General features: G+C 45.4%; 1 protein-coding gene across 10 annotated transcripts in view; it reads left to right on the forward strand.

Annotated features, from left to right (window-relative positions):
• The window catches only part of spega (striated muscle enriched protein kinase a), a 705,926-nt gene that overhangs the window by 624,732 nt on the left and 59,157 nt on the right, over positions 1 to 22,037 (forward strand). For all 10 annotated transcript variants that reach the window (XM_073046262.1, XM_073046259.1, XM_073046255.1 and 7 more), the window contains 8 exons: positions 1,246 to 1,446; positions 4,602 to 4,662; positions 6,048 to 6,125; positions 11,824 to 11,996; positions 13,440 to 13,466; positions 15,083 to 15,235; positions 19,233 to 19,275; positions 21,385 to 21,459. In XM_073046262.1, coding sequence (XP_072902363.1) covers positions 1,246 to 1,446; positions 4,602 to 4,662; positions 6,048 to 6,125; positions 11,824 to 11,996; positions 13,440 to 13,466; positions 15,083 to 15,235; positions 19,233 to 19,275; positions 21,385 to 21,459 — 811 coding nt within the window. The remainder of the gene's footprint in view (positions 1 to 1,245; positions 1,447 to 4,601; positions 4,663 to 6,047; positions 6,126 to 11,823; positions 11,997 to 13,439; positions 13,467 to 15,082; positions 15,236 to 19,232; positions 19,276 to 21,384; positions 21,460 to 22,037) is intronic.

Below are 22,037 nucleotides of genomic sequence, written 5' to 3' on the forward strand. Positions count from 1 at the left end.
GGCCAAACATGGGCAAATGGGACTAGCTTAAGTGGACAACACACACAAAGTGCTAGAGAAACCCAGAAGGTCAGGCAGCATTTATGGAGTGGAATAAACAGTTAATGTTTTGGGCCAAGACCCTTCATCGGGACTGAAGAGGAAGGGGGTAGAAGCCAGAATAAGAAGATAGGGGTGGAAAAGGAATACAAGTTAGCAAGTGATAGGTGAGACCAGGTGAGGGAGTGGGATGTGAGTGATGAACTAAAAAGCTGTAAGAGGTGAAGAATCAGAGAGCTGGAGACCACAGAGGGAGAAGGGAGAGAGAGAGAGACATCACCTTCTGAAGGTGTCCTCAGTGGTGGGAAGGCTAGCACAGTGTGGGAAACAGGAAGGGTGGAGGCTGGTTTGAACATGGAAAGATCCCACAAATTGAAATCCAAAAAAAAATCACCCAATCTATTTCTTGTGATACCAAATGAGATCAAATCTGATCCCAGACACCTCTTTACATTGAGATCTTATCGCTGCCTGGCCTACTTGAGCGCTGTCTTTATCTCAGATTTCTAGTAGTTGCAGATTGTTCAATCTGATGTGTTTCTGATCAAACTCAGGGGAATGGAATCAGGACACAGGGAGTGTGAGATGCAGAGTAGAACACTGACAACCTGAAGTTTTTGCATCTGTTGTTGAGTTGGGAAGGCTGTAAGTGCCCAGTCAGAAGATAAGGTGCTGCACACATGGTCACACTGCCCTCAGTCAGGTCTCCCTGAGTGATAGGGAGTGACTGGCCATGCTGGAGCATGAGGGGTGACCACATAGAGGCGTATGAATAAAACAGGCAACCACTGTCTTTTGGCAGGGTTGGTGAATACAGAACTAGAGGGTACAGATACAAAGTAAGAGGAGAGATTTAAAAGAGATCTGAGAGGTAACTTCTTCACACAGAGGATAGAGAGTACCTGGAATGAGCTGCCAGAGGAAGTGAGTGAGGCGGGTACAATTGTGAGGGGTGTCTACAAGGTTTCTGGCCAAATGCGGGCAACTGGGACCAGCAGAGAGAATGCTCAGTTGACAAGAACCATTGAGGCTGAAGGGCCTTTCTCCAGGCTGTAGTACTCCATGACTCTCTAAATCTGTGACTCACTTCCATCTCTAGAGAAATGCGTGGCAAAGTATTCTTTTGTTTTCAAGGTTCTATAAGATCAAATGGTGTGTTTGAGTACACTGCATTTAACTAGCATCCATTCCTCCCTTCACCATAAGCGGTGCGTTTTCCTGCATGAAGCAGGTCACAGAGAAGAGCAGTAACCTCGACTACGCGGCCAAGTTGGTCTCCTTTCGCGCCACTCCCCGGGAAGATGCCATTCGGGAGCTCGAGATCTTGTCCCGTCTTGACCATGAGAGAATCGTCTACTTCCACGATGCCTTCGAGAAGAAGAACAGCGTCACCATCATCCTGGAACTGTATCCTCTCCGTGTGGGCCCTGTCTCCAGGGCTGGGGAAGATAGCACCGCCCAACCTCAGACACGGGGTGGGCCAAAAGGGTCCGATAGGCGATGCCCAATCCCAGTCAGTGGGATAAGACCATAAGACATAGGGGCAGAATTAGGCCATTCAGCCCATTGAGTCTGCTCCATCATTCCATCATGGCTGATTTATTTTCGCTCTCAGCCCCATTTTCCTGCCTTCTCCTTGTAACCTTTGACACCCTTACAAATCAGGAATATATCAACCTCTGCTTTAAGTATACCAAATGACTTGGCCTCCACAGCTGTATGTGGCAATGAATTCCACAGATTCACTATCCTCTAGCTAAATAAATTCCTCTCCATCTCTGTTCTAAAGGGACATACATCTATTCTGAGGCTGTACCCTTTGGTCCTAGACTCCCCCACTATAGGAAACATTCTATCCATATTCACCCTATCTAGTCCTCCCACATCCTTCATACAAAAGAGGTAGCTTTGGGCACTTGCATGGGTCCCAGCTAGGTCTGCCTGTTCGTCGGCTACGTGGAACAGTCTGTGTTTCAGGCCTTACTGGTGACCGTCCCGCACTTTTCCTATGCTACATCAACGACAGCATTGGTGCTGTTTCCTGAACTCATCGATTTCATCCACTTTGCCTCCAACTTCCACCCTGCACTCACATTCACCTGGTCCATTTCAGATATTTCCGTTTCCTTTCTCGATCTCACTGCCTCTATCTCAGGAGACAGCTTAACCACCGTTGTCTATTATAAACAAACGGACTCTCACAGCTAACTGGACTACCTCATCCCACCCTGCTACTTGTAAAAACCCCATCCTCTTCTCTCAATTCCAACATCTCCACTGCATCTGCTCTCAGGATGAGGGTTTTCATCCTCAAATGAGGGAGATGTCCTCCTTTTTCAAAGAAAGGGGCTTCCCTTCCTCCACCATCAACACTGCCCTCAACCGCATCTCTTCCATTTCACGCACGTCTGCTTTTACACCATCCTCCCCCCCCCCCCCCCACCCTACCAGGGATAGGGTTCCTCTTGTTCTCACCCACCACTCCACCAGCCTCTCCGTCCAGCACATAATTCTCCGAAACTTCCGCCACCTCCAACTGGATCCCACCACCAAACACATCCTCTCCCAACCCCCCCAACTTTCTGCTTTCCACAGGAATCGCTCCCTGCGTGAATCTTTTGTCCATTCCAACCTCCCCACTGATCTCCCTCCTGGCACTTATTCTTGCAAGCAGGACAAGTGCTACACCTGCCCTTACACTTCCTCCCTCACTACCATTCCGGGTCCCAAACAGTCCTTCCAAGTGAGGCGACACTTCACCTGTGAGTCTGTTGGGGTCATCGACTGTGTCCGGTGCTCCCACTGTGGCCTCTTGTATATCGGTGAGACCCGACGTAGATTGGGAGACCGCTTTGCCGAGCATCTGCACTCCATCCACCAGAACAAGCAGGATCTCCCAGTGGCCACCCATTTTAATTCCAGTTCCCATTCCCATTCCGATATGTCCATCTATGGCCTCCTCCACTGTCGTGATGAGGCCACACTTAGTTTAGAGGAACAACACCTTATATTCCGTTTGGGTAACCTTCAACCTGATGGCATGAACATTGATTTCTCAAACTTCCAGTAATGCCTCTTCCCCCCCCCCCACCCTTCACCATTTCTCATCATCTTGTCCCTCTCTCGTTATCTCCTTGCCCACCCATTGCCTCCCTCTAGTGCTCCTTCTCCTCCCCTTTTTCCTTTCTTCCGTGGCCTTCTGTCTCTTTCACCAATCAACTTCCTTGCTCTTTGCTTCATCCTTCCCCCTCCAAGTTTCACCTGTCACCTGGCGTTTCTCTCTCCCCTCATTCCACCTTTCAAATCTACTCCTCAGCTTTTTTCTCCAGTCCTGCCGAAGGGTTTCGGCCCAAAACATCTACTGTACTTTTTTCCATAGCTGCTGCCTGGCCTGTGAGTTCCTCCAGCATTTTGTGGCTGTTGCTTAGATTTCAAGCATCTGCAGATTTTCTTTTCTTGTCCTTTCAAAATTTGTTAAGTTTCGATGAGAATCCCCCTCATTGGATACAGCGGGTACAGGCCCAGAGCTGTCAAATGCTCTTCATATGTTAACCTTTTCATTCTCAGGATCATTTTTGTAAAATTCCTCTGGACCCTCTCCAGTGCCAGCATATCCTTTCTTAGATAAGGGCCAAAATCTGCTCACAATATTCCAGGTGAGCATTGTGCCATCTGGATCGTATAACTATATAACAATTACAGCACGGAAACAGGCCATCTAGGCCCTTCACATCCGTGCCGAACGGACACGTTCATGCAGTCAAATGCATTGTTTATGTCACCAACCAACACAGTTCGAGAATGTGCCTGTAAATATCACCATGCTTCTGGTGCAAACAGCATGCCCACAACTTACGAACCCTAACACATAATCTTTTGGAATGTGGGAGGGAACCAGAACACCCAGAGGAAACCCATACAGTCACAGGGAGAATGTACACATAGCAGTGGAATTGAACCTTGATAGCTGGCGCTGTAATAGAGTCATGCTAGCAAATACACTGCTGTGACACCCTCTGTGCCTTTCCTATCCACGTAAATAAAGAGAACAGCTTGGTGCAGCTTACCTGATCTACACCCACTCCGAATTTTATATAATCTAGTCCAGGGAGAACAGATCTATGTCTGTGAAATGGAGACACTGCTTTCTCCCTTATTAGAGGGCGAGAGAGAGCCTGTGGTATGTTGAATATTGGGTGAATGAGTAGTCTTTGGAGTACTGCAAGTCTGTGTCTTTGCTGCACGCCTGAGTGTTCGGTGGCGGGTGCCGATGCTTTTTTTTGCTGGTGGGGGGAGGGGGATCCTTGCTTGCTGCCGCTTACATGTGGGAGGGAGGGGGAGCTTTGGGGTTCTCACATTTAACTGTCATTCATTCTTTGGGGGCATTCCTCTGTTTTTCATGGATGTTTGCAAAGAAAAAGCATTTCAGGATGTGTATTGTATACATTCCTCTGACATTAAATGTACCTTTGAAACATCTGTACTGTCTCTCTCATTAACTGAACTGCTCCATCCCAGGCAATGCCTTAGCAAGTCTCCACTGCCCTTAACTCTGACCGCAGCTGTGCTCAGGAGGAACTGTTTGATCGATTGATCAAGAAACCCGTTGTTTTGGAAACTGAGGTGAGCAGTGAGACTTGTGAGTGTGTGAGTATGGTCACCCAAGGAGGGCAAGTGGGGTAGAGGAGTTCAATCTCACCTTACTTGAGGGCAGAGTACTGGATTAATGGCAGGATTCTTAGCAGTGTGGAGGAACAGAGGGATCTTGGGGTCTATATCCTTAGATCCCTCATAGTGGCTGTGTAAGTTGATAGGGTGGTTAAGAAGGTGTATGGTGTTCATTATTTTTGGAATTGAGTTCAAGAGCCACGAAGTAAGTTGCAGCTCTATAAAACCCAGGTTAAATCACACTTGGAATATTGTGTTCAGCTCTGGTCGCCTCATTATAGGAAGGATGTGGAAGCTTTCGAGAGGGTAGAGAGGAAAATTACCAGGATGCTGCATGGATTAGAGAGCATATCTTATGAGGATAGGGCTTTTCACTTTGGAGTGAAGGATGATGAGACATGAATTACTAGAGGTGTAGAAGATGATAAGAGACAAAGACAGAGTGGATAACCAGACTTTTTCCCAGGGCAAATATGAGAAGGCATAATGATCAGGTTAATAAAACCATTAATATTGAAATTGAAGTGTAAGGGGATGTCAGAGGTAGTTTTTTTACACAGAGAGTGGTGGTTCCCTGGTATGCACTGCCAAGGTTGGTGGAAGAGCCAAGTAAATTGGAAACATTTAACATCTTAAGCAAGCAAGTGGATGAAAGAAAGACGGCGAGCTCCACGGGAGGGAATGGTTAGGTTGATCGTGGAGCTGATCGACACAATGTCGTAGCCTGATGAGCTTGTAGTGTGCTATACTGATCTATGTACTCAGTGGTGTGTTTTTTTGGGAGGAACCATTCTCTGTTGGGATGAGACTGGAGATAATGACTACTCGGCAGGTCACACTCTCCAAGTTTATAGGACACCCCTTGTCTTCATTCAACTGAGTGTCTCCTGGGCCATTTCACAGGGGTTTAAGTCAACCCCATTGCTGTTGGCCTGGGTTACACACAGGCTGGGCTGGGTAAAGATATCAGATTATATCCCTCTGTTAGGCAGCTGGGTTTTAAGTTCCAGAGTTATTCAGATATTCATCAGTCCTAATGAAGGGTCTTGGCCCAAAACATCAACTGTTTATTCCCCTCAGTAGATGCTGTCTGACCTGCTGAGTTCCTCCAGCACTTTGTATGTGTTTAGAATGTGTTTCATATTTAAAATGAAGTTCAAATTCTCAACTTCCCATGGTGGAATTTGAACCAACCTTGGAGGCACCCCATCTTGCACTTGGTCCAAGGAAACCCTGATAGATAACTAGGGACTGGTGTGCTGGGTGAAGGGTGGGTTATGGGGAGGTTCTGGTTCGGGGGTGGGGTTGACTGCAGCACTGACCAATGTCTCTTTGACCAGGTGAGGTTCTACATCCAACAAATACTAGAGGGAATCAGATACCTGCACCAGAACAACATTCTTCACCTGGACATCAAGGTAAGCCCCCACCACCACTTTCTGTGTCCCAAAAGCAGGCACCTTCTCAACACATGGACTGGGGCTCTGCTAGCTCTCATTTGTACTGATACAGGGTTGGGAAGCAGCCTCCCCATTCGTACGGACTGTTGGAGAATTTATAATTATGTCACTTCAATTCCCTTCAATCCCCCACACTCACCTCCCCCCCCCCTCTTTCTCTTCTCCCCTTATATCCCTATCCATTTCCCTCCCCTTACCCCTCCCTCAAATCCCCCCCTCACCATCAATCCCTCTCAACCTCTCAGGGCACTTCATCACATAAATGTGAGAGCCCCTGGGCATTAGTCATTGAGACATCTCTCCCTGCTCTTCTTGGCTACTGGTATGATTGTCCCCTTTTGAACCTCCAGCTGTAGCAGTGAGGGATTGAAGATGTCCTTCAACAGTTGATTAGCACAGGTTTTCAGAGCCCCACCAGGTACACCATCAGGGCTTGATGCCTTGCAAGAGTTCACCATCTTGAAAGATGTTCTGATATCGGCCTCCGAGACAGAGATCACTGGGTCACCAGATGCTCCAGGGTTTTGTACAGGTGTAGTTTTATTCTCCTTTTCAAAGCGTGCATAAAGGCATTGAGCTCATTTGGGAGTGAAGCATCACAGCCTCCTTGCCAGATGGTCATGCTCTCTTCTCACTGCTACCATCAGGAAGAAGGTACAAGAGCCTCAGGACTCACACCACTGGGTTCAGGAACAGTTATTACCCCTCAACCTCCAGGCTCTTGAACCCAGAGGGGATAACTTTACCCAACTTCACTTGCCCCATCACTGAACTGTTCCCACAGCCTATGGACTCCCTTTCAGGGGCTCTTACTCTCGTGTTCTCGATATTTATTGCTTATATTTTTATTATTACTATTTTTTGAATTTGCAGTTTGTTGCCTTTTGCACACTTGGTTGTTTGTCCATCCTCTTGGATGCAGTCCATAGAACCATAGAACATTATAGCACAGAAACAGGCCTTTTGGCCCTTCTTGGCTGTGCCAAACCATTTTTCTGCCCAGTCCCACTGACCTGCACCTGGGCCATATCTCTCCATACCCCTCTCATCCATGTACCTGTCTAAGTTTTTCTTAAATGTTAAAAGTGAGCCTGCATTCACCACTTCAACTGGCAGCTCATTCCACACTCCCACCACTCTCTGTGTGAAGAAGCTCCCCCTAATGTTCCCTTTAAACTTTTCCCTTTTCACCCTTAACCCATGTCCTCTGGTTTTTCTCTCCCCTGGCCTCAGTGGAAAAAGTCTGCTTGCATTCACTCTATCTATACCAATCATAATTTTTTACACCTCTATCAAATCTCCCCTCATTCTTCTACACTCCAGGGAATGAAGTCCTAACCTATTCAACCTTTCTCTGTAACTCAGTTTCTCAAGTCCTAGCAACATCCTTGTAAACCTTCTCTGCACTCTTTCAACCTTATTAATATCCTTCCTGTAATTAGGTGACCAAAACTGCACACAATACTCCAAATTTGGCCTCACCAATGCCTTATACAACCTCACCATAACATTCCAACTCTTATACTCAATACTTTGATTTATAAAGGCCTATGTACCAAAAGCTCTCTTTACTACCCTATCTACCTGTGACGCCACTTTTAGGGAATTATGTATCTGTACTCCCAGATCCCTCTGTTCTACTGCACTCCTCAGTGTCCTACCATTTACCTTGTATGTTCTACCGTGGTTTTTCCTTCCAAAGTGCAATACTTCACACTTGTCTGCATTAAACTCCATCTGCCATTTGTCAGCTCATTTTTCCAGCTGGTCCAGATCCCTCTGCAAGCTTTGAAAACCTTCCTTACTGTCCACTACACCTCCAATCTTTGTATCATCAGCAAATTTGCTGATCCAGTTTACTACATTATCATCCAGATCATTGATATAGATGACAAACAACAATGGACCCAGCACTGATCCCTGTGGCACACCACTAGTGACAGGTCTCCACTCAGAGAAGCAATCCTCCACTACCACTCTCTGGCTTCTCCCATTGAGCCAATGTCTAATCCGATTTACTACCTCACCATTATATACCTAGCGACTGAATCTTCCTAACTAACCTCCCATGCGGGACCTTGTGAAAGGTCTTACATCCATGTAGACAACATCCACTGCCTTCCCTTCATCCACTTTCCTGGTAACCTCCTCGAAAAACTCTAATAGATTGGCTAAACATGACCTACCACGCACAAAGCCATGTTGACTCTCCCTAATAAGCCCCTGTCTATCCAAATACTTGTAGATCCTATCTCTTAGTACTCCTTCCAATAATTTATCTACTACTGACGTCAAATTTACCAACCTATAATTTCCTGGATTACTTTTAGAGCCCTTTTTAAACAACGGAACAACATGAGCTATCCTCCAATCCTCCGGCACCTGACTAGTGGATATCGACATTTTAAATATATCTGCCAGGGCCCCTGCAATTTCAACACTAGTCTCCTTCAAGGTCCGAGGGAATATCCTGTCAGGTCCTGGGGATTTATCTACTCTGATTTGCCTCAAGACAGCAAGCACCTCCTCCTCTTCAATCTGTATAGGTTCCATGACCTCACTACTTGTTTGCCTTATTTCCATAGACTCCTTGCCAGTTTCCCTAGTACATACAGATGCAAAAAACCCATTTAAGATCTCCCCCATTTCTTTTGGTTCCATACATAGCCGACCACTCTGATCTTCAAGAGGACTGATTTTATCCCTTACTATCCTTTTGTTCTTAATATACCTGTAGAAGCTCTTAGGATTATCCTTCACCTTGACTGCCAAAGCAACCTCATGTCTTCTTTTAGCCCTCCTGATTTCTTTCTTAAGTATTTTCTTGTAATTTTTATACTCTTCAAGCACCTTATTTGCTCCTTGTTGCCTATACCTGTCATACATCTCTCTCTTCTTCTTTATCAGACTTCCAATATATCTCGAAAACCAAGGTTCTTTATTCTTATTCACATTACCTTTAATCCTGACAGGAACATACAAACTGTTCACTCTCAAAACTTCTCCTTTGAAGGCCTCCCACTTACCAATCACATCCTTGCCAGAGAACAACCTGTCCCAATCCACGCTTTTTAGATCCTTTCTCATTTCTTCAAATCTGGCCTTTTTCCAGTTTAGTACCTCAACCCAAGGACCAGATCTAACTTTATCCATGACCAAGTTGAAACTAATGGCGTTATGATCACTGGACCCAAAGTGTTTCCCTACACACACTTATGTCACTTGTCCTAATTTGTTTCCTAATTGGAGATCTAATATTGCATCCTCTCTAGTTGGTACATCTATATATTGATTTAGAAACTTTCCTGAACACATTTTACAAACTCTAACCTGTCTAGATCTTTAACAGTATGGGAGTCCCAATCAATATGTGGAAAATTAAAATCCCCTTCTATCACAGCTTTATGTTTCCTGCAGTTGTCTGTTATCTCTCTGCAGATTTGCTCCTCCAATTCTCGCTGACTATTGGGTGGTCTATAATACAACCCCATTAATGTGGTCATACCTTTCCTGTTTCTCAGCTCCACCCATATGGCCTCGGTAGACAATCCCTGTAATCTGTCCTGCCTGAGCACTGCTGTAACATTTTCCCTGACTAGCAGTGCCACCACCCCCCCCCCCCCCACCCTTCATCCCTCTGCCTCTATCGCATCTGAAACATCGGAACCCTGGAACATTAAGCTGCCAGTCCTGCCCCTCCTGTAGCCAAGTTTCACTAATGGCTATAATGGCATAATTCAACCTGTCAATTCATACCCTCAGCTCGTCAGCCTTCCCCACAATACTCCTCACATTGAAATAGACACACCTCAGAAGATTATTACCACCACACACAACCCTTCTATTTGTGACTTTGCATGAAAGTTTAACATCATTTATTTTCACCCCCACTCCACTATCTACTCTGACACTCTGGTTCCCATCCCCCTGCAAATCTAGTTTAAACCCTCCCCAATAGCACTGGCAAACCTCCCTGCAAGGATATTGATCCCCCTGTAGTTCAGGTGTAACCTGTCTCTCTTGTACAGGTCCCACCTGCCCCAGAAGAGGTCCCAATGATCCAAAAATCTGACACCCTGCCCCCTACACCAGTTCCTCAGCCACGTGTTCATCCTCCACAGCATCCTATTCTTACCCTCACTGGCACATGGCACAGGTAGCAACCCTGAGATTACTACACTCGAGGTGCTGCTTTTTAACTTCCTACCAAGCTCTCTATACTCATTCTTCAGGACCTCCTCACTCTTTCTTCCTACGTCAGTGGTATCGATGTGAGCCATGACATCTGGCTGCTCACCCTCCCACTTCAGAATGCTGTGCACATGGTCAGAGACATCCCTGACCCTGGCACCCAGGAGGCAACAAACCATCTGGGAGTCTCTGTCACGACCACAGAACCTCCTGTCTGTACCTCTAATTATCGAGTCCCCTATCACTACCGCTCTCCTCTTCTTCCCCCCTCCCTTCTGCACTGCAGAACTAGACTCAGTGCCAGAGATCTGGCTGCTGCAGCTTGTCCCAGGTACGCCTTCCCCCCCAACAGTATCCAAATCGGTATACTTGTTGCTGAGGGGAATGGCCACAGGGGAGCCCTGCTCTGCCTGTCCTTTCCCCTTCCCTCGCTTGACGGTAACCCAATTACCTGTGCCCTGCTCCTTTGGCGTAGCTATCTCCCTGAAACTACTATCTGTAAACTCCTCATTCTCCCGAATGATCCAGAGGTCATCCAGCTCCTGCTCCAGTTCCCTAACGTTGTTTGTTAGGAGCTGCAGCTGGATGCACTTCTTGCAGGTATCGTTGTCAGGGACACCAGAGGTCTCCCTGGCTTCCCACATCCTGCAAGAGGAGCATTCCAACATCCTGCCTGGCATTCTTTCTAAACTTACTAGTTAAAAAAAAAATTGAATGAGAGAAAAAACAACAACTTACCAGAACTTACCCTCGTCTCTGCCTGTTCACGCCAAAGCCTGTTGAGCCAAATCTGTCCCACTCTGACTCACTCCACTCCGACAATGGCCGCTTCGTTAGACGAGACTTCTTTTATCGTGCGCTAGCTGGCCAGCTGTCTTCAGCTCCTCCGCTCCCAATTGGTTGGGCGTTTAAAAAACTGAAAAAACCCGCAAATCCTCTCCTTCTCAAGCTCTGACAGTCTTTCATTGATTTTATTGTGTTTTTTGGATTTACTGTGTATGCCCATAAGAATTAATCTCTGGGTTGTATATGGTGAATTATATGTATTTTGATATTATATTTACTTTCAACTTTGAGCCAACCTGTCAGAATACTCTACAAGGTACATCTATAAAAATTTGTAAGACTCTTTGTTAACAAACTCTTAAACTCCCTCAACTCCTCAAACCCCTAATGAAGTAGAGCCACTAGTGTGACTCCTTCTGTCTGCCTTACAGGATCACCCTTCCACTTTGCACATCAAGTAGTTTTAACCATTCCAGTGTGTGAGAGAGCAGGGTAGTGGGATGAATTCCGGGGATTAGGAAAGGTTGTTGTTTTTTTTTATTAATTTTTTTATGCATTTCTACAAACCAACTACAAACAAAAAAAAAACAACAGCAAAGAGATTAGGAAAGGTTAGCGGGTCTCATGGTCCATTGAGTGTGTGTAATCCATTTCCTCCCTTTCTGTCATTTGCTGACAGCCTGATAACATCCTCATGGCTGACCTGGCCAGTGAGAACATCCGGATCTGTGACTTCGGGAACGCTCAAGAGTTCACTCCGGACACACCACAGTACTGCCTGTTCGGAACACCTGAGTATGTCTCACCAGAGATAGTTAATCAGACGCCCGTCTCACGGGGCACCGACATCTGGTATGGACCATTGTGTGTGTTGTGTGTGTGTTTGTGTGTGTGTTGTGTTTGTGTGTGTGTTTATGTGTTGTGTTTGTGTGTGTGTTGTGTTTGTTATGTTTGTGTGTGTGTTGTGTGTGTGTGTGTTTATGTGTTGTGTTTGTGTGTGTGCGTGTGTGTGTGTTGTGTTTGTGTGTGTGTTTGTGCATGTTGTGTTTGTGTGTGTTGTGTGTGTTTGTGTGTTGTGTTTGTTATGTTTGTGTGTGTGTTGTGTGTGTGTGTTTATGTGTTGTGTTTGTGTGTGTGTGCGTGTGTGTTGTTTGTGTGTGTGTGTTGTGTGTGTTGTGTTTGTGTGTGTGTTGTGTTTGTGTGTGTGTGTGTGTTGTGTTTGTGTGTGTGTGTTGTGTTTGTGCATACCTATATGTGTATGTCTGAGTTTTCTTAGTGTGTGTGTCTAAGTCTCTGTGGTTCTGCGAGTGTGTATGTGTTTGGGCCTGTATGTCTCTGTACATTTCTGTGTGTTTTATGAGAGGCTCTATCTGTGTGTGTCTGACACCAAGTGTGTGTGATTCTGTGTATGTATGTGTCTGTAAAACTCAGTAATTACAGTAGCCTGACTAATCCACAGCTCTGGAACAATTATGAGGTTACCTATGTGCGCCCAAGGGTGACATATTGATCAGTAATCTGTGGAGGGCTCTCATTTTCTTTTTTACATCTTCAATATCACCGGGGTGGGAAGACAGGCAGCAGCTCAGGTTAACACTTCTCCTGACCCACAGCACCTCGACTCTGCTGCACTCCCTCAGTGTAGTTGGGGTGGGATCCTCTGAATCCCTTTGTTCGAGGGATTGAGTTCAAGAGCTGCTCTGTAAAAGCCTAGTTAGACCACACTTGGAGTATTGTGTCCCGTTCTGGTTGCCTCATTATAGGAAGGATGTGGAAGTTTCAGAGAGGGTGTAGAGGAGATTTACTAGGTTGCTGCCAGGATTAGAGAGCGTGTCTGATGAGGATAGGTTGTGCAAGCTAGGAATGAAGGATGAGAGGTGGTTTGACAGAGGTGTACAAGATGATAAGAGGCATAGATCAAGTGGACAGCCAGATACTTTTTCCCAGGGGAGAAATGACTAATATGAGGAGACATAATAGGAGGAATAGGGAGGATGTCAGAAGTAGGATTTTTTTTTACACAGAGAGTGGTGGGTGTGTGGAAAGCCTTGCCAGGGGTGGTGGTAGAGGCAGATATATTAGGGAGATTTAAGAGACTTTTAGATAGGCACATGAGTGATAGAAAAATGGAGAGCTATGTGGAAGGGAAGACTTATATTGGTCTTAGAGTAGGTTAAATGGTTGGCAGAACATCAGAGCCAAGGAGCCTTACTGTGCTGAACTGTTCTATGTTCTCTGAGTATCATTTCCTCTGTCAGAAAATTCTGCTCACTGTTTGTCTAATTCCATCCACAGGCCCATGGGAGTCATCGCCTACATTGGGTAAGTGTTACCCTCTTTCTCACAGTTATGTTGCCTCAACTTTCCATAAGATATAGGAGTAGCATTAGGTGATTCAGCTCATCAGCTGTGCTCCACTATTCAATCAAAACCAATTCTTTTTTTCAAACCCATTCAGATTTAGATTCAGATTCAAATTTAACTATTTATTACAAGTTTGTTGATACATACAATGAAATGCATCATTTACATAAACAACCAAAACATCCCAAGGATGAGCTGTGGGCAAGACCCATCCTTATGATCTTATGGAATATGAGTTCAAATCTATCATGACCACTTAGGTTAGTTTATTATTATTACAGTACCAAGGTATAGAGACGAGTTTGCCTTGCATACGACCATACAGATTATTTCATTACAATAGTGTATTGAGGTAGTACAAGGTAAAGCAATTACAGAGTGTCTAATAGTGTAACAGCTACAGGGAAAGGGCAGTACAGGAGGACAGTAAGTGGATGGCCACAACAAGGTAGATTGTGAGACCAATACTTTATCTTATCATGCTATTCAAAAGTCTTATAGCATTAGTGAAAATAAATGCAATCATACAGTGCAAGAGGTGGTCCGTAGTGTTCCGTTGCCAACGTATGGTTAAGGTATTCGAGTTGGTTCACAAATTGACTTGTTGACGGGATCTTAAACCTGGTGGTGTGGGACTATAGGCTTCTGTACCTCCTATCTGATAGTAGCTTCAAGAAGAGGCATGGCCCTAATAGCAGAGATTCCCAACGATAAATGCCACCTCCTTGAGGCAGTGCCTCCTGTAGATGCTGTCATCAGTGAGGAGGCCTGTGCCCATAATGGACCAGGCTGCGTCCAGCCTCTTGATGGAATGTGTTGGAATTCCTTCACCATGCCTGATGCAGTCTGGGTACTTCCAATAATGCATCTATAGATATTCATCAGAGTCTTTAATGACATATCAAATCTCTCTAATTTTCTACAAAAGTAGAAACTTTCTTTGTGAATCAGATCAAAATCAGATTATTATCACTGACATACATTCAGAGGCAACTGTATCAGGTACACCTGTACTCCTGCTCATTAATGCACATAACTAATCAGACAATCATGAGGCAGCAACTCGATGCATAAAAGCATGCAGACATGGTCAAGAGTTTCAGAATGGGGAAAAAATGTGATTGAAGTAGCTTTGACCATGGAATGATTGTTGGTGCCAGACAGGGTGGTTTGAGTATCTCAGAAACTGCTGATCTCCTGGGATTTTCACACACAACAATCTCTAGAGTTTATAGAGAATCCAAAAAAATATCCAGTGAACTGCAGTTCTGTGGGTGAAAACATCTTGTTCATGAGAGAGGTCAGAGGAGAATGGCCGGACTGGTTCAAGCTATCAGGAAGGCAACAGTAACACAAATAACCACATGTTATAACAGTGATGCACAGAAGAGCATCTCTGAATGCACAATACATCGAAGCTTTGAAGTGGATGGGCTACCGCAGCGGAAGGTCACTCCAGGTTCACCGGGTGTATGTAATAAATTGGCCACTGAGCATATGTTGTTGAATTTGGGGAATTGGTAGTTTGCTGAACTGACCATGGGGCATGTGTGCCTCTACCCATGCCTCTGCAGGTTGACAGGGATCTCGCCATTCGCTGGAGAGAACGACAGGTCTACCTTGTTGAACGTGAAGAACTACGATGTGGCCTTCGAGGAGAAGATGTTCACGGACCTGAGCCAGGAGTCAAAGGACTTCGTCACCAGGCTACTGGTGGAGGACAGGCAGTGAGTATAGGAGTGCTGACCGTGGGTGTCATAGTGACAGGGAGCTGAAAACACCCTCCTTCTTACATTATCGCTCCTTTTGCTGCAACCTGAGCCTCTGTTCTTTACTTTATTTAGAGATACAGCACAGTTACAGGTCCTTCTGGCCTAATGAGCAAACACCACCCTGTGCACCCATGTGACCAATTAACCTATTAACCCATACGTCTTTAGAATGTGGGAGGAATCTGTAGCACCCAGAGGAGACCCACACGGTCACAGGAGAAATATAGAAACTCTTTACAAACATTGGCAGGAATCGAACACTAGCTGCTGCAAACAAGACTGTTCTCAAGTCTTGTCTCCCCGACACAGTTCTGCTCACCCTCACTCCCTATTTCAGCTGTTCCTCCCAATCCCTATTTTGAAAGATAAGGCATTTGATAAGGTTCCCCATGGTAGACTTATCCAGAATGTCAGGTAGCATGGAATCCAAGGAAACAGAACTGCCTTGCCCAGAGAAAGCAGAGAATGTTAGGAGATGGACTATATTCTGCCTGGAGGCAGGAGACTAGTCATGTTCTGCAGGGATCTGTTCTGGGACCTCTGCTCTTTGTGATTTTTATAAATAACTTGGAAGAGAAAGTGGAAGGGTTGGGTTAGTAAGTTTGCAAATAACATTAAAGTTGGTTGAGTTGTGGAGAGTGTAGAAGCGTGTCATACATTACAATAGCACTTTGAAAATGTAGAATTGAGCTGAGAAGTGGCAGATGGAGTTCAATCTGGAGAAGTGTGAAGTGATTGATTTTGGAAGGTCGAGCTGGAAGGCAAGGTACAGAGTTAATGGCAGGATTCTTAGCAGTGTGGAGGGATTTTGGGGTCCAGGTCCGTCGATCCCTCAACATTGCTGCGCAAATTGATAGGGTGGTTAAGAAGATGTATGATGTGTTGGCCTTCATTAGTCATGGGATGGAGTTCCAGAGCCATGAGGTAATGTTGCAGCTCTATAAAACCTCAGTTAGAATATAGTGTTCAGTTCTGGTCACCTCAGAGGAAGGATGGGTTAGCTTTAGAGAGGGTGCAGAGGAGAGTTATAGGATGCTGCCTGGATTAGCGAGCATGTCTTATGAGGATAGGTTGAGCTTGGGCTTTTCTCTTTAGAGTGAAGAAGGAGGAGAGTTGACTTGATAGAAGTGTACAAGATAAGAGACATAGACGAGTGGTTAGCCAGACGTCTTTTTCCAATGCAGATGCGGCAAAGCACATTGATGAAGGTAGAACAGTGGGTGTGGTGTTTATGGATTTTAGTAAGGAGTTCGATAAAGTTCCCCATGGTAGGTTCGTCCAGAAATTCAGAAGACATGGCATCCAGGAAAACGGGTACATGGATTCAGAATTGGCTTGTCTATAGAGTCATTTCAGATTCAGATTAATTTATTTATTACATGTACAACAAAACATCCAGTGAAAAGCATCATAACAGCCAACACGATTTAAGGATGTGCTGGGGGCAGCTGCAAGTGTCACCTCACATTCTGGCAACAACATAGCATGTCCACAGTGTTAGTGGAAAGTGTTATTTCATTTGTTCAGGAAAGGGAGAACTGGGAATTTTATATCAATGGTAAGAAGAGTATTAGAGAGGGTTCTTAGAGCCAGGATTTTTGAGTAGTTGGAGAAGCATACTCTAAAGAGGGATAGTCAACATGGTGTTGTGAGGGGCAGGTCATACCTCGCGAGCCTGTTTGAATTCGTTAAGGATGTGACAAATCGCATTGGTGAAGGTAGAGCAGTGGATGTGCTGAATACGGATTTTAGTGTGGGGTTCAGCAAGCTTCCCCATTGTAGAATGTCAGGGAATCTTAGCTGCATTAATTCAGAATTGGCTTGTCCACAGAAGGAAGAGGGTGGTGGTAGATGGAGCGTTTTCTACATGGAAATTGGTGACTAGTAGTGTTCTGTAGGGATGCACTGTTTCCTCTAAGCTGCATGGTTGCATAGTAACTGAAATGCTACTGTACACATTGCCTTTGTTGTTGTGCAGCTGCAATTTTCTTTTATATGTTAATATAATTTTGAAATTATACTAATTGTGAAATAATCCATAATTTTTCTAAATAATAAACGTACCACAACCTTTACTTTGAAACATTTTAGAGCCTCAACATATTTACATTGTCAATGTTTCAAGTTACAACACTGTTACAAATTGTAGCAATAAACACAAAATGGAAGTCAGTAGCTCATTGTTACTAAACACCAAAGCCATCTAGTCAAAACGTTAGAAGGAACATTGGTTCTGGTACCCCTGCCCTTTGTGTTTATTATTATAAATAACTTGGATGAGGAAGTGGATGGATGGGTTAGTAAGTTTGTAGATGAAACAGTGGAGTTGTGGATAGTGCGGCAGGTTGCATTGGGATGTTGACAGGCTGCAGAATGGGGCTGTGAAGTGGCAGATGGAGTTCAAACCAGAAAAGTGTGAAGTGCCACTGAAAGGTCAAATTTGAAGACAGAATACAGGGTTAATGGCAGGAATCTTATTAGTGTGGAGAAACAGAGGTATTTGGGGCCAAATCCATAGACCCCTCAAAGTTGCCTTGCAAGTTCATAGGGCAGTAAAGAAGGTATAAGGTTGGCCTTCTTGAAATGGGGGAATGAGTTCAAGAGCCACAAGGTAATGTTGCAGCTGTATACAACTTAGGTTAGACCACACTTGGATAATTGTAACACTGCTCCCAGTATTACCCCTCCCACAGTATGACCCTCCCTCGGAGTCGCCCCTCACACAGAGTGACCCTCCCTCAGTACTACTCCTCCCACAGTGTTATGCTCTCTCAGAACTGCCCCTCCCACTGTGTGATTCTCCCTCAGTACTGGTGACAGTGTTGTTAAGCAAACACGAGGAAATCTGCAGATGCTGGAAATTCAAACAACACACACAAAATGCTGGTGGAACACAGCAGGCCAGGCAGCATCTATAGGGAGAAGCACTGTCGACGTTTCGGGCTGAGACCCTTCGTCAGGACTAACTGAAAGGAAAATTAGTAAGAGATTTGAAAGTAGGAGGGGGGGAAATACAAAATGATAGGAGAAGACTGGAGGGGGTGGGGTGAAGCTGAGAGCCGGAAAGGTGATTGGTAAAAGCCATTCTGATATGTCTATCCGTGGCCTCCTCTACTGTCAAGATGAAGCCTCACTCAGGTTGGAGGAACAACACCTTATGTACCGGCTGGGTAGCCTCCAACCTGATGGCATGAACATTGACTTCTCTAACTTCAGTTAATGCCCCTCCTCCCCTTCTTACCCCATTCTTGATATATTTAGTTTCTTTTCCCCCCTCCTCTCCCCTTTTTTTTCTCTCTCTCTCTGCCCATCACTCTGCCTGTTCTCCATCTCCCTCTGGTGCTCCCCTCCCCCTTTCTTTCTCCTTAGGCCTCCCGTCCCATGATCCTTTCCCTTCTCCAGTTCTGTATCACTTTCTCCAATCACCTTTCCAGCTCTCAGCTTCACCCCACCCCCTCCGGTCTTCTCCTATCATTTCGCATTTCCCCCTCCCCCTCCTACTTTCAAATCTCTTGCTATCTTTCCTTTCAGTTAGTCCTGACGAAGGGTCTCGGCCCAAAATGTCGACAGTGCTTCTTCCTATAGATGCTGTCTGGTCTGCTGTGTTCCACCAGCATTTTGTGTGTGTTGTTAAGCTGCAGTGATTAAGGTTGTGCCTGGTTGGTTCAGGAAGCAAACGGTTGAAGGGAAGGAACTGTTCTTGAACCTAGTGGTGTGAGACTTCAGGCTTCTGTACCTCCTGCCTGGTGATAACTGAGAGAAGAAGGCATTGCCTAGATGGTGGGGATCTTTGAAGATGGTAGCACCTCTTGTTGATACTACCAATGATGGCAAGGGTGTGCCCATGATGTATTGGGCAGAGCCCACTACTCACTGCAGTTTGGATTAGAAGAATGGGGATGAGGTCCCTGAGTCTGGGTGCACTCTCACTCTGTCCTGTGCTTACTTGCAGCCGGCCGTCTGTAGAAGACTGCCTCCAGCACGCATGGTTTTTGGTGAGTATCCCTGCCGGAGGTACCTTACCTTTTCTCAGGGCCCTGTCTCTGCAGCGGTGATACTGAGCTCCGTCTGACCACTGTATGGGTGAGGGGTAGACTCTGGGGGGGCGGGGGGGGGGGGAACTTGATGAGAATGTGGCAAAACACGTGAAAGCACACTCAGGTTGGAGGAACAACACCTTATATTCCGTCTGGGTAGCCTCCAACCTGATGGCATGAACATCAATTTTTCAGACTTATGGTAATTAATCCCCCCCTTCACCATTCACTATTCCCCATTTCCATTTCTCTCTCTCACCTCATCTCCTTACCTGCCCATCACCTCCCTCTAGTGCTCCTCCCCATTCCCTTCTTCCTTGGCCTTCTGCTGTCTCCTATCAGATTCCCCTTTCCAGCCCAGTATCTTTCACCAATTGACTTCCCAGCTCTTTACTTCACCCCTCCCCCCTCTCCTGGTTTCACCTATCACCTACCACCTTGTAATTCTTCCTTCACTCCCCCCACCTTCTTACTCTGTCTTCTCATCTTTTTCGCCAGTCCTGATGAAGGGTCTCGGCCCGAAACGTCGACTGTACTCTTTTCCGTAGATGCTGCCTAGCCTGCTGAGTCTCTCCAGCATTTTGTGTGTGTTGCTTAGATTTTCAGCAGCTGCAGGTTTTCTCTTGTTTGTGGTACAGGGAAACATTGTTGGAAATGCAGGCTGAAATAGACTTGATGGGCCAAATGTCCTCTTCCTACCTCTTAAAGACACAAAGAAACATGCAATAGTATCACAAACAAGAGAAAATCTGCAGATGCAGGAAATCCAAGGAACACACACAAAATGCTGGAGGATCTCAGCAGGCCAGGCAGCGTCTGTGGAAAAGAGTAAACAGTTGATGTTTCAGGCCGAGACCCTTCATCAGTCCTGCGAGAAAAGAACATGTTGAGTTTTTGTCATTTGTACAAATATAGTGAGGTACTGGTACAATGAAAAAGTTCAACAGCAACATCACAGGCTCATTGATATGGACAACACATACAATATAAATTATTCAAGACCATGAAGAAATAAAACATTAATGCTCAGTTCTGGTCACACCATCACAGGAAGGAAGAGGAGGCTTTTCACAGGGTGCAGAAGAAGTTTATCAGGATGCTACCGGGATTAGAGGGCATGTCCTATAACGAGAGGCTGGACAAACTTGAGTTGTTTTCTCTGGAGTGGTGGAGGCTGAGGGGAGATCTGATAGAGATTATGAGAGGCAGAGATAGAGTGGACAGCCAGCACTACAGCACAGAGACAGGGCCCTCATGCTGAACTGTTACTCTACCAAGTCCCATCGACCTGCACCCAGACCATAGCCGTCCATACTGTCGTGTATTTAGTATTTCAATTCCATTGGAGCAAGTGTGTGTGTGTGTGTGTGTGTGTGTGTGTGTGTGTGTGTGTGTGTGTGTGTGTGTGTGTGTGTGTGTGTGTGTGTGTGTGTGTGTGTGTGTGTGTGTGTGTGTGTGTGTGTGTGTGTGTGTGTGTGTGTGTGTGTGTGTGTGTGTGTGTGTGTGTGTGTGTGTGTGTGTGTGTGTGTGTGTGTGTGTGATAGTTTGATTAAGCATTGCTGTTTAAATAATTAATTACAGGCTATATGTAAACATGTGTTAATTGCATACATCATCACACTATCACATGATATGTGCATGCCTCACTTGAAAGTAAACACAAAGTTTTGCCTGCATTCCGGACTCCCATGTCTTCCTTTAATTGGTTTAATATTTCGAAGTTAGAAAACATAACATGTACCCCTACCATCCATCCAAGCTTCTCTGAAAAGTTGCAATCGAACCCACATCTATCACTTCCACTGGCAGTCTGTTTCACACTCTCACCACCCTCTGAGTGAAGGAGTTTCCCCTCAGGTTCCCCTTTATTATTTCAGCTTTTGCCCTTGACCCATGACTTCTAGTTCTCATCTCACACAACCTCAGTGGGAAAAAGCTTGCTTGCATTTGCCCTATCTACACCCCTCATAATTTTGTATACCTCTACCAAATCTCCCATCATTCTCCTGTGCTCCAGGAAATATTCCACCTTCCCCTATGACTCAGGTCCTGGTTCTTGTTTTCCAGAGTACCTGCATGGTGAATGGGAATGTGATCAGTACGGACAATCTGAAGGCTCTGGTGTCCCGAAGGAAATGGCAGGTGAGCTGTACGTGGAAGCTTTAGTGGACCCTGTCTCAGTACCTTGGCAGTTAAGATCACTGCTCCTTCATGTACCTCAAGAAGGAATTCAGAGGACAAAAAGATGGCATCAATCAGCTTTGACTGAAGATTGAGACAAATTCAAGGAGTTAAGAAAGCTTATTGTGTGTTGGCCATTAATGTGAGACGGGGTTGAGTTCAAGAGTCGTGAGACAATATTGCAGCTCTATAAAACTTTGGTTAGACAACACTTGGACTATTGTCACAAACACAAGAAAATCTGATGAAGGGTCTCAGCATGAATCATCAACTGTTTACTCTTTTCCACAGATACTGTTGGACCTGCTGAGTTCCTCCAGCATTTCTGTCTGTTGCTTGGAGAATTGTGTTCATTTCTGATCAACTCATTATAGGAAAGATGTGGAACTTTTAGAGCAGATGCAGAGGAGATTAACCAGGATGCTGCCTGGATTAGAGAGCATGTCAAATGCAATTTAAAAATATATATTTACAGATATAGTACAGTAACAGGCCCTTCCAGCCCAATGAGCCCACACTGTCCAATTACACACATTAAC

This window comes from Hemitrygon akajei, chromosome 5, assembly GCF_048418815.1.
Source record: "Hemitrygon akajei chromosome 5, sHemAka1.3, whole genome shotgun sequence".
In the NCBI taxonomy this organism is placed as follows: domain Eukaryota; kingdom Metazoa; phylum Chordata; class Chondrichthyes; order Myliobatiformes; family Dasyatidae; genus Hemitrygon; species Hemitrygon akajei.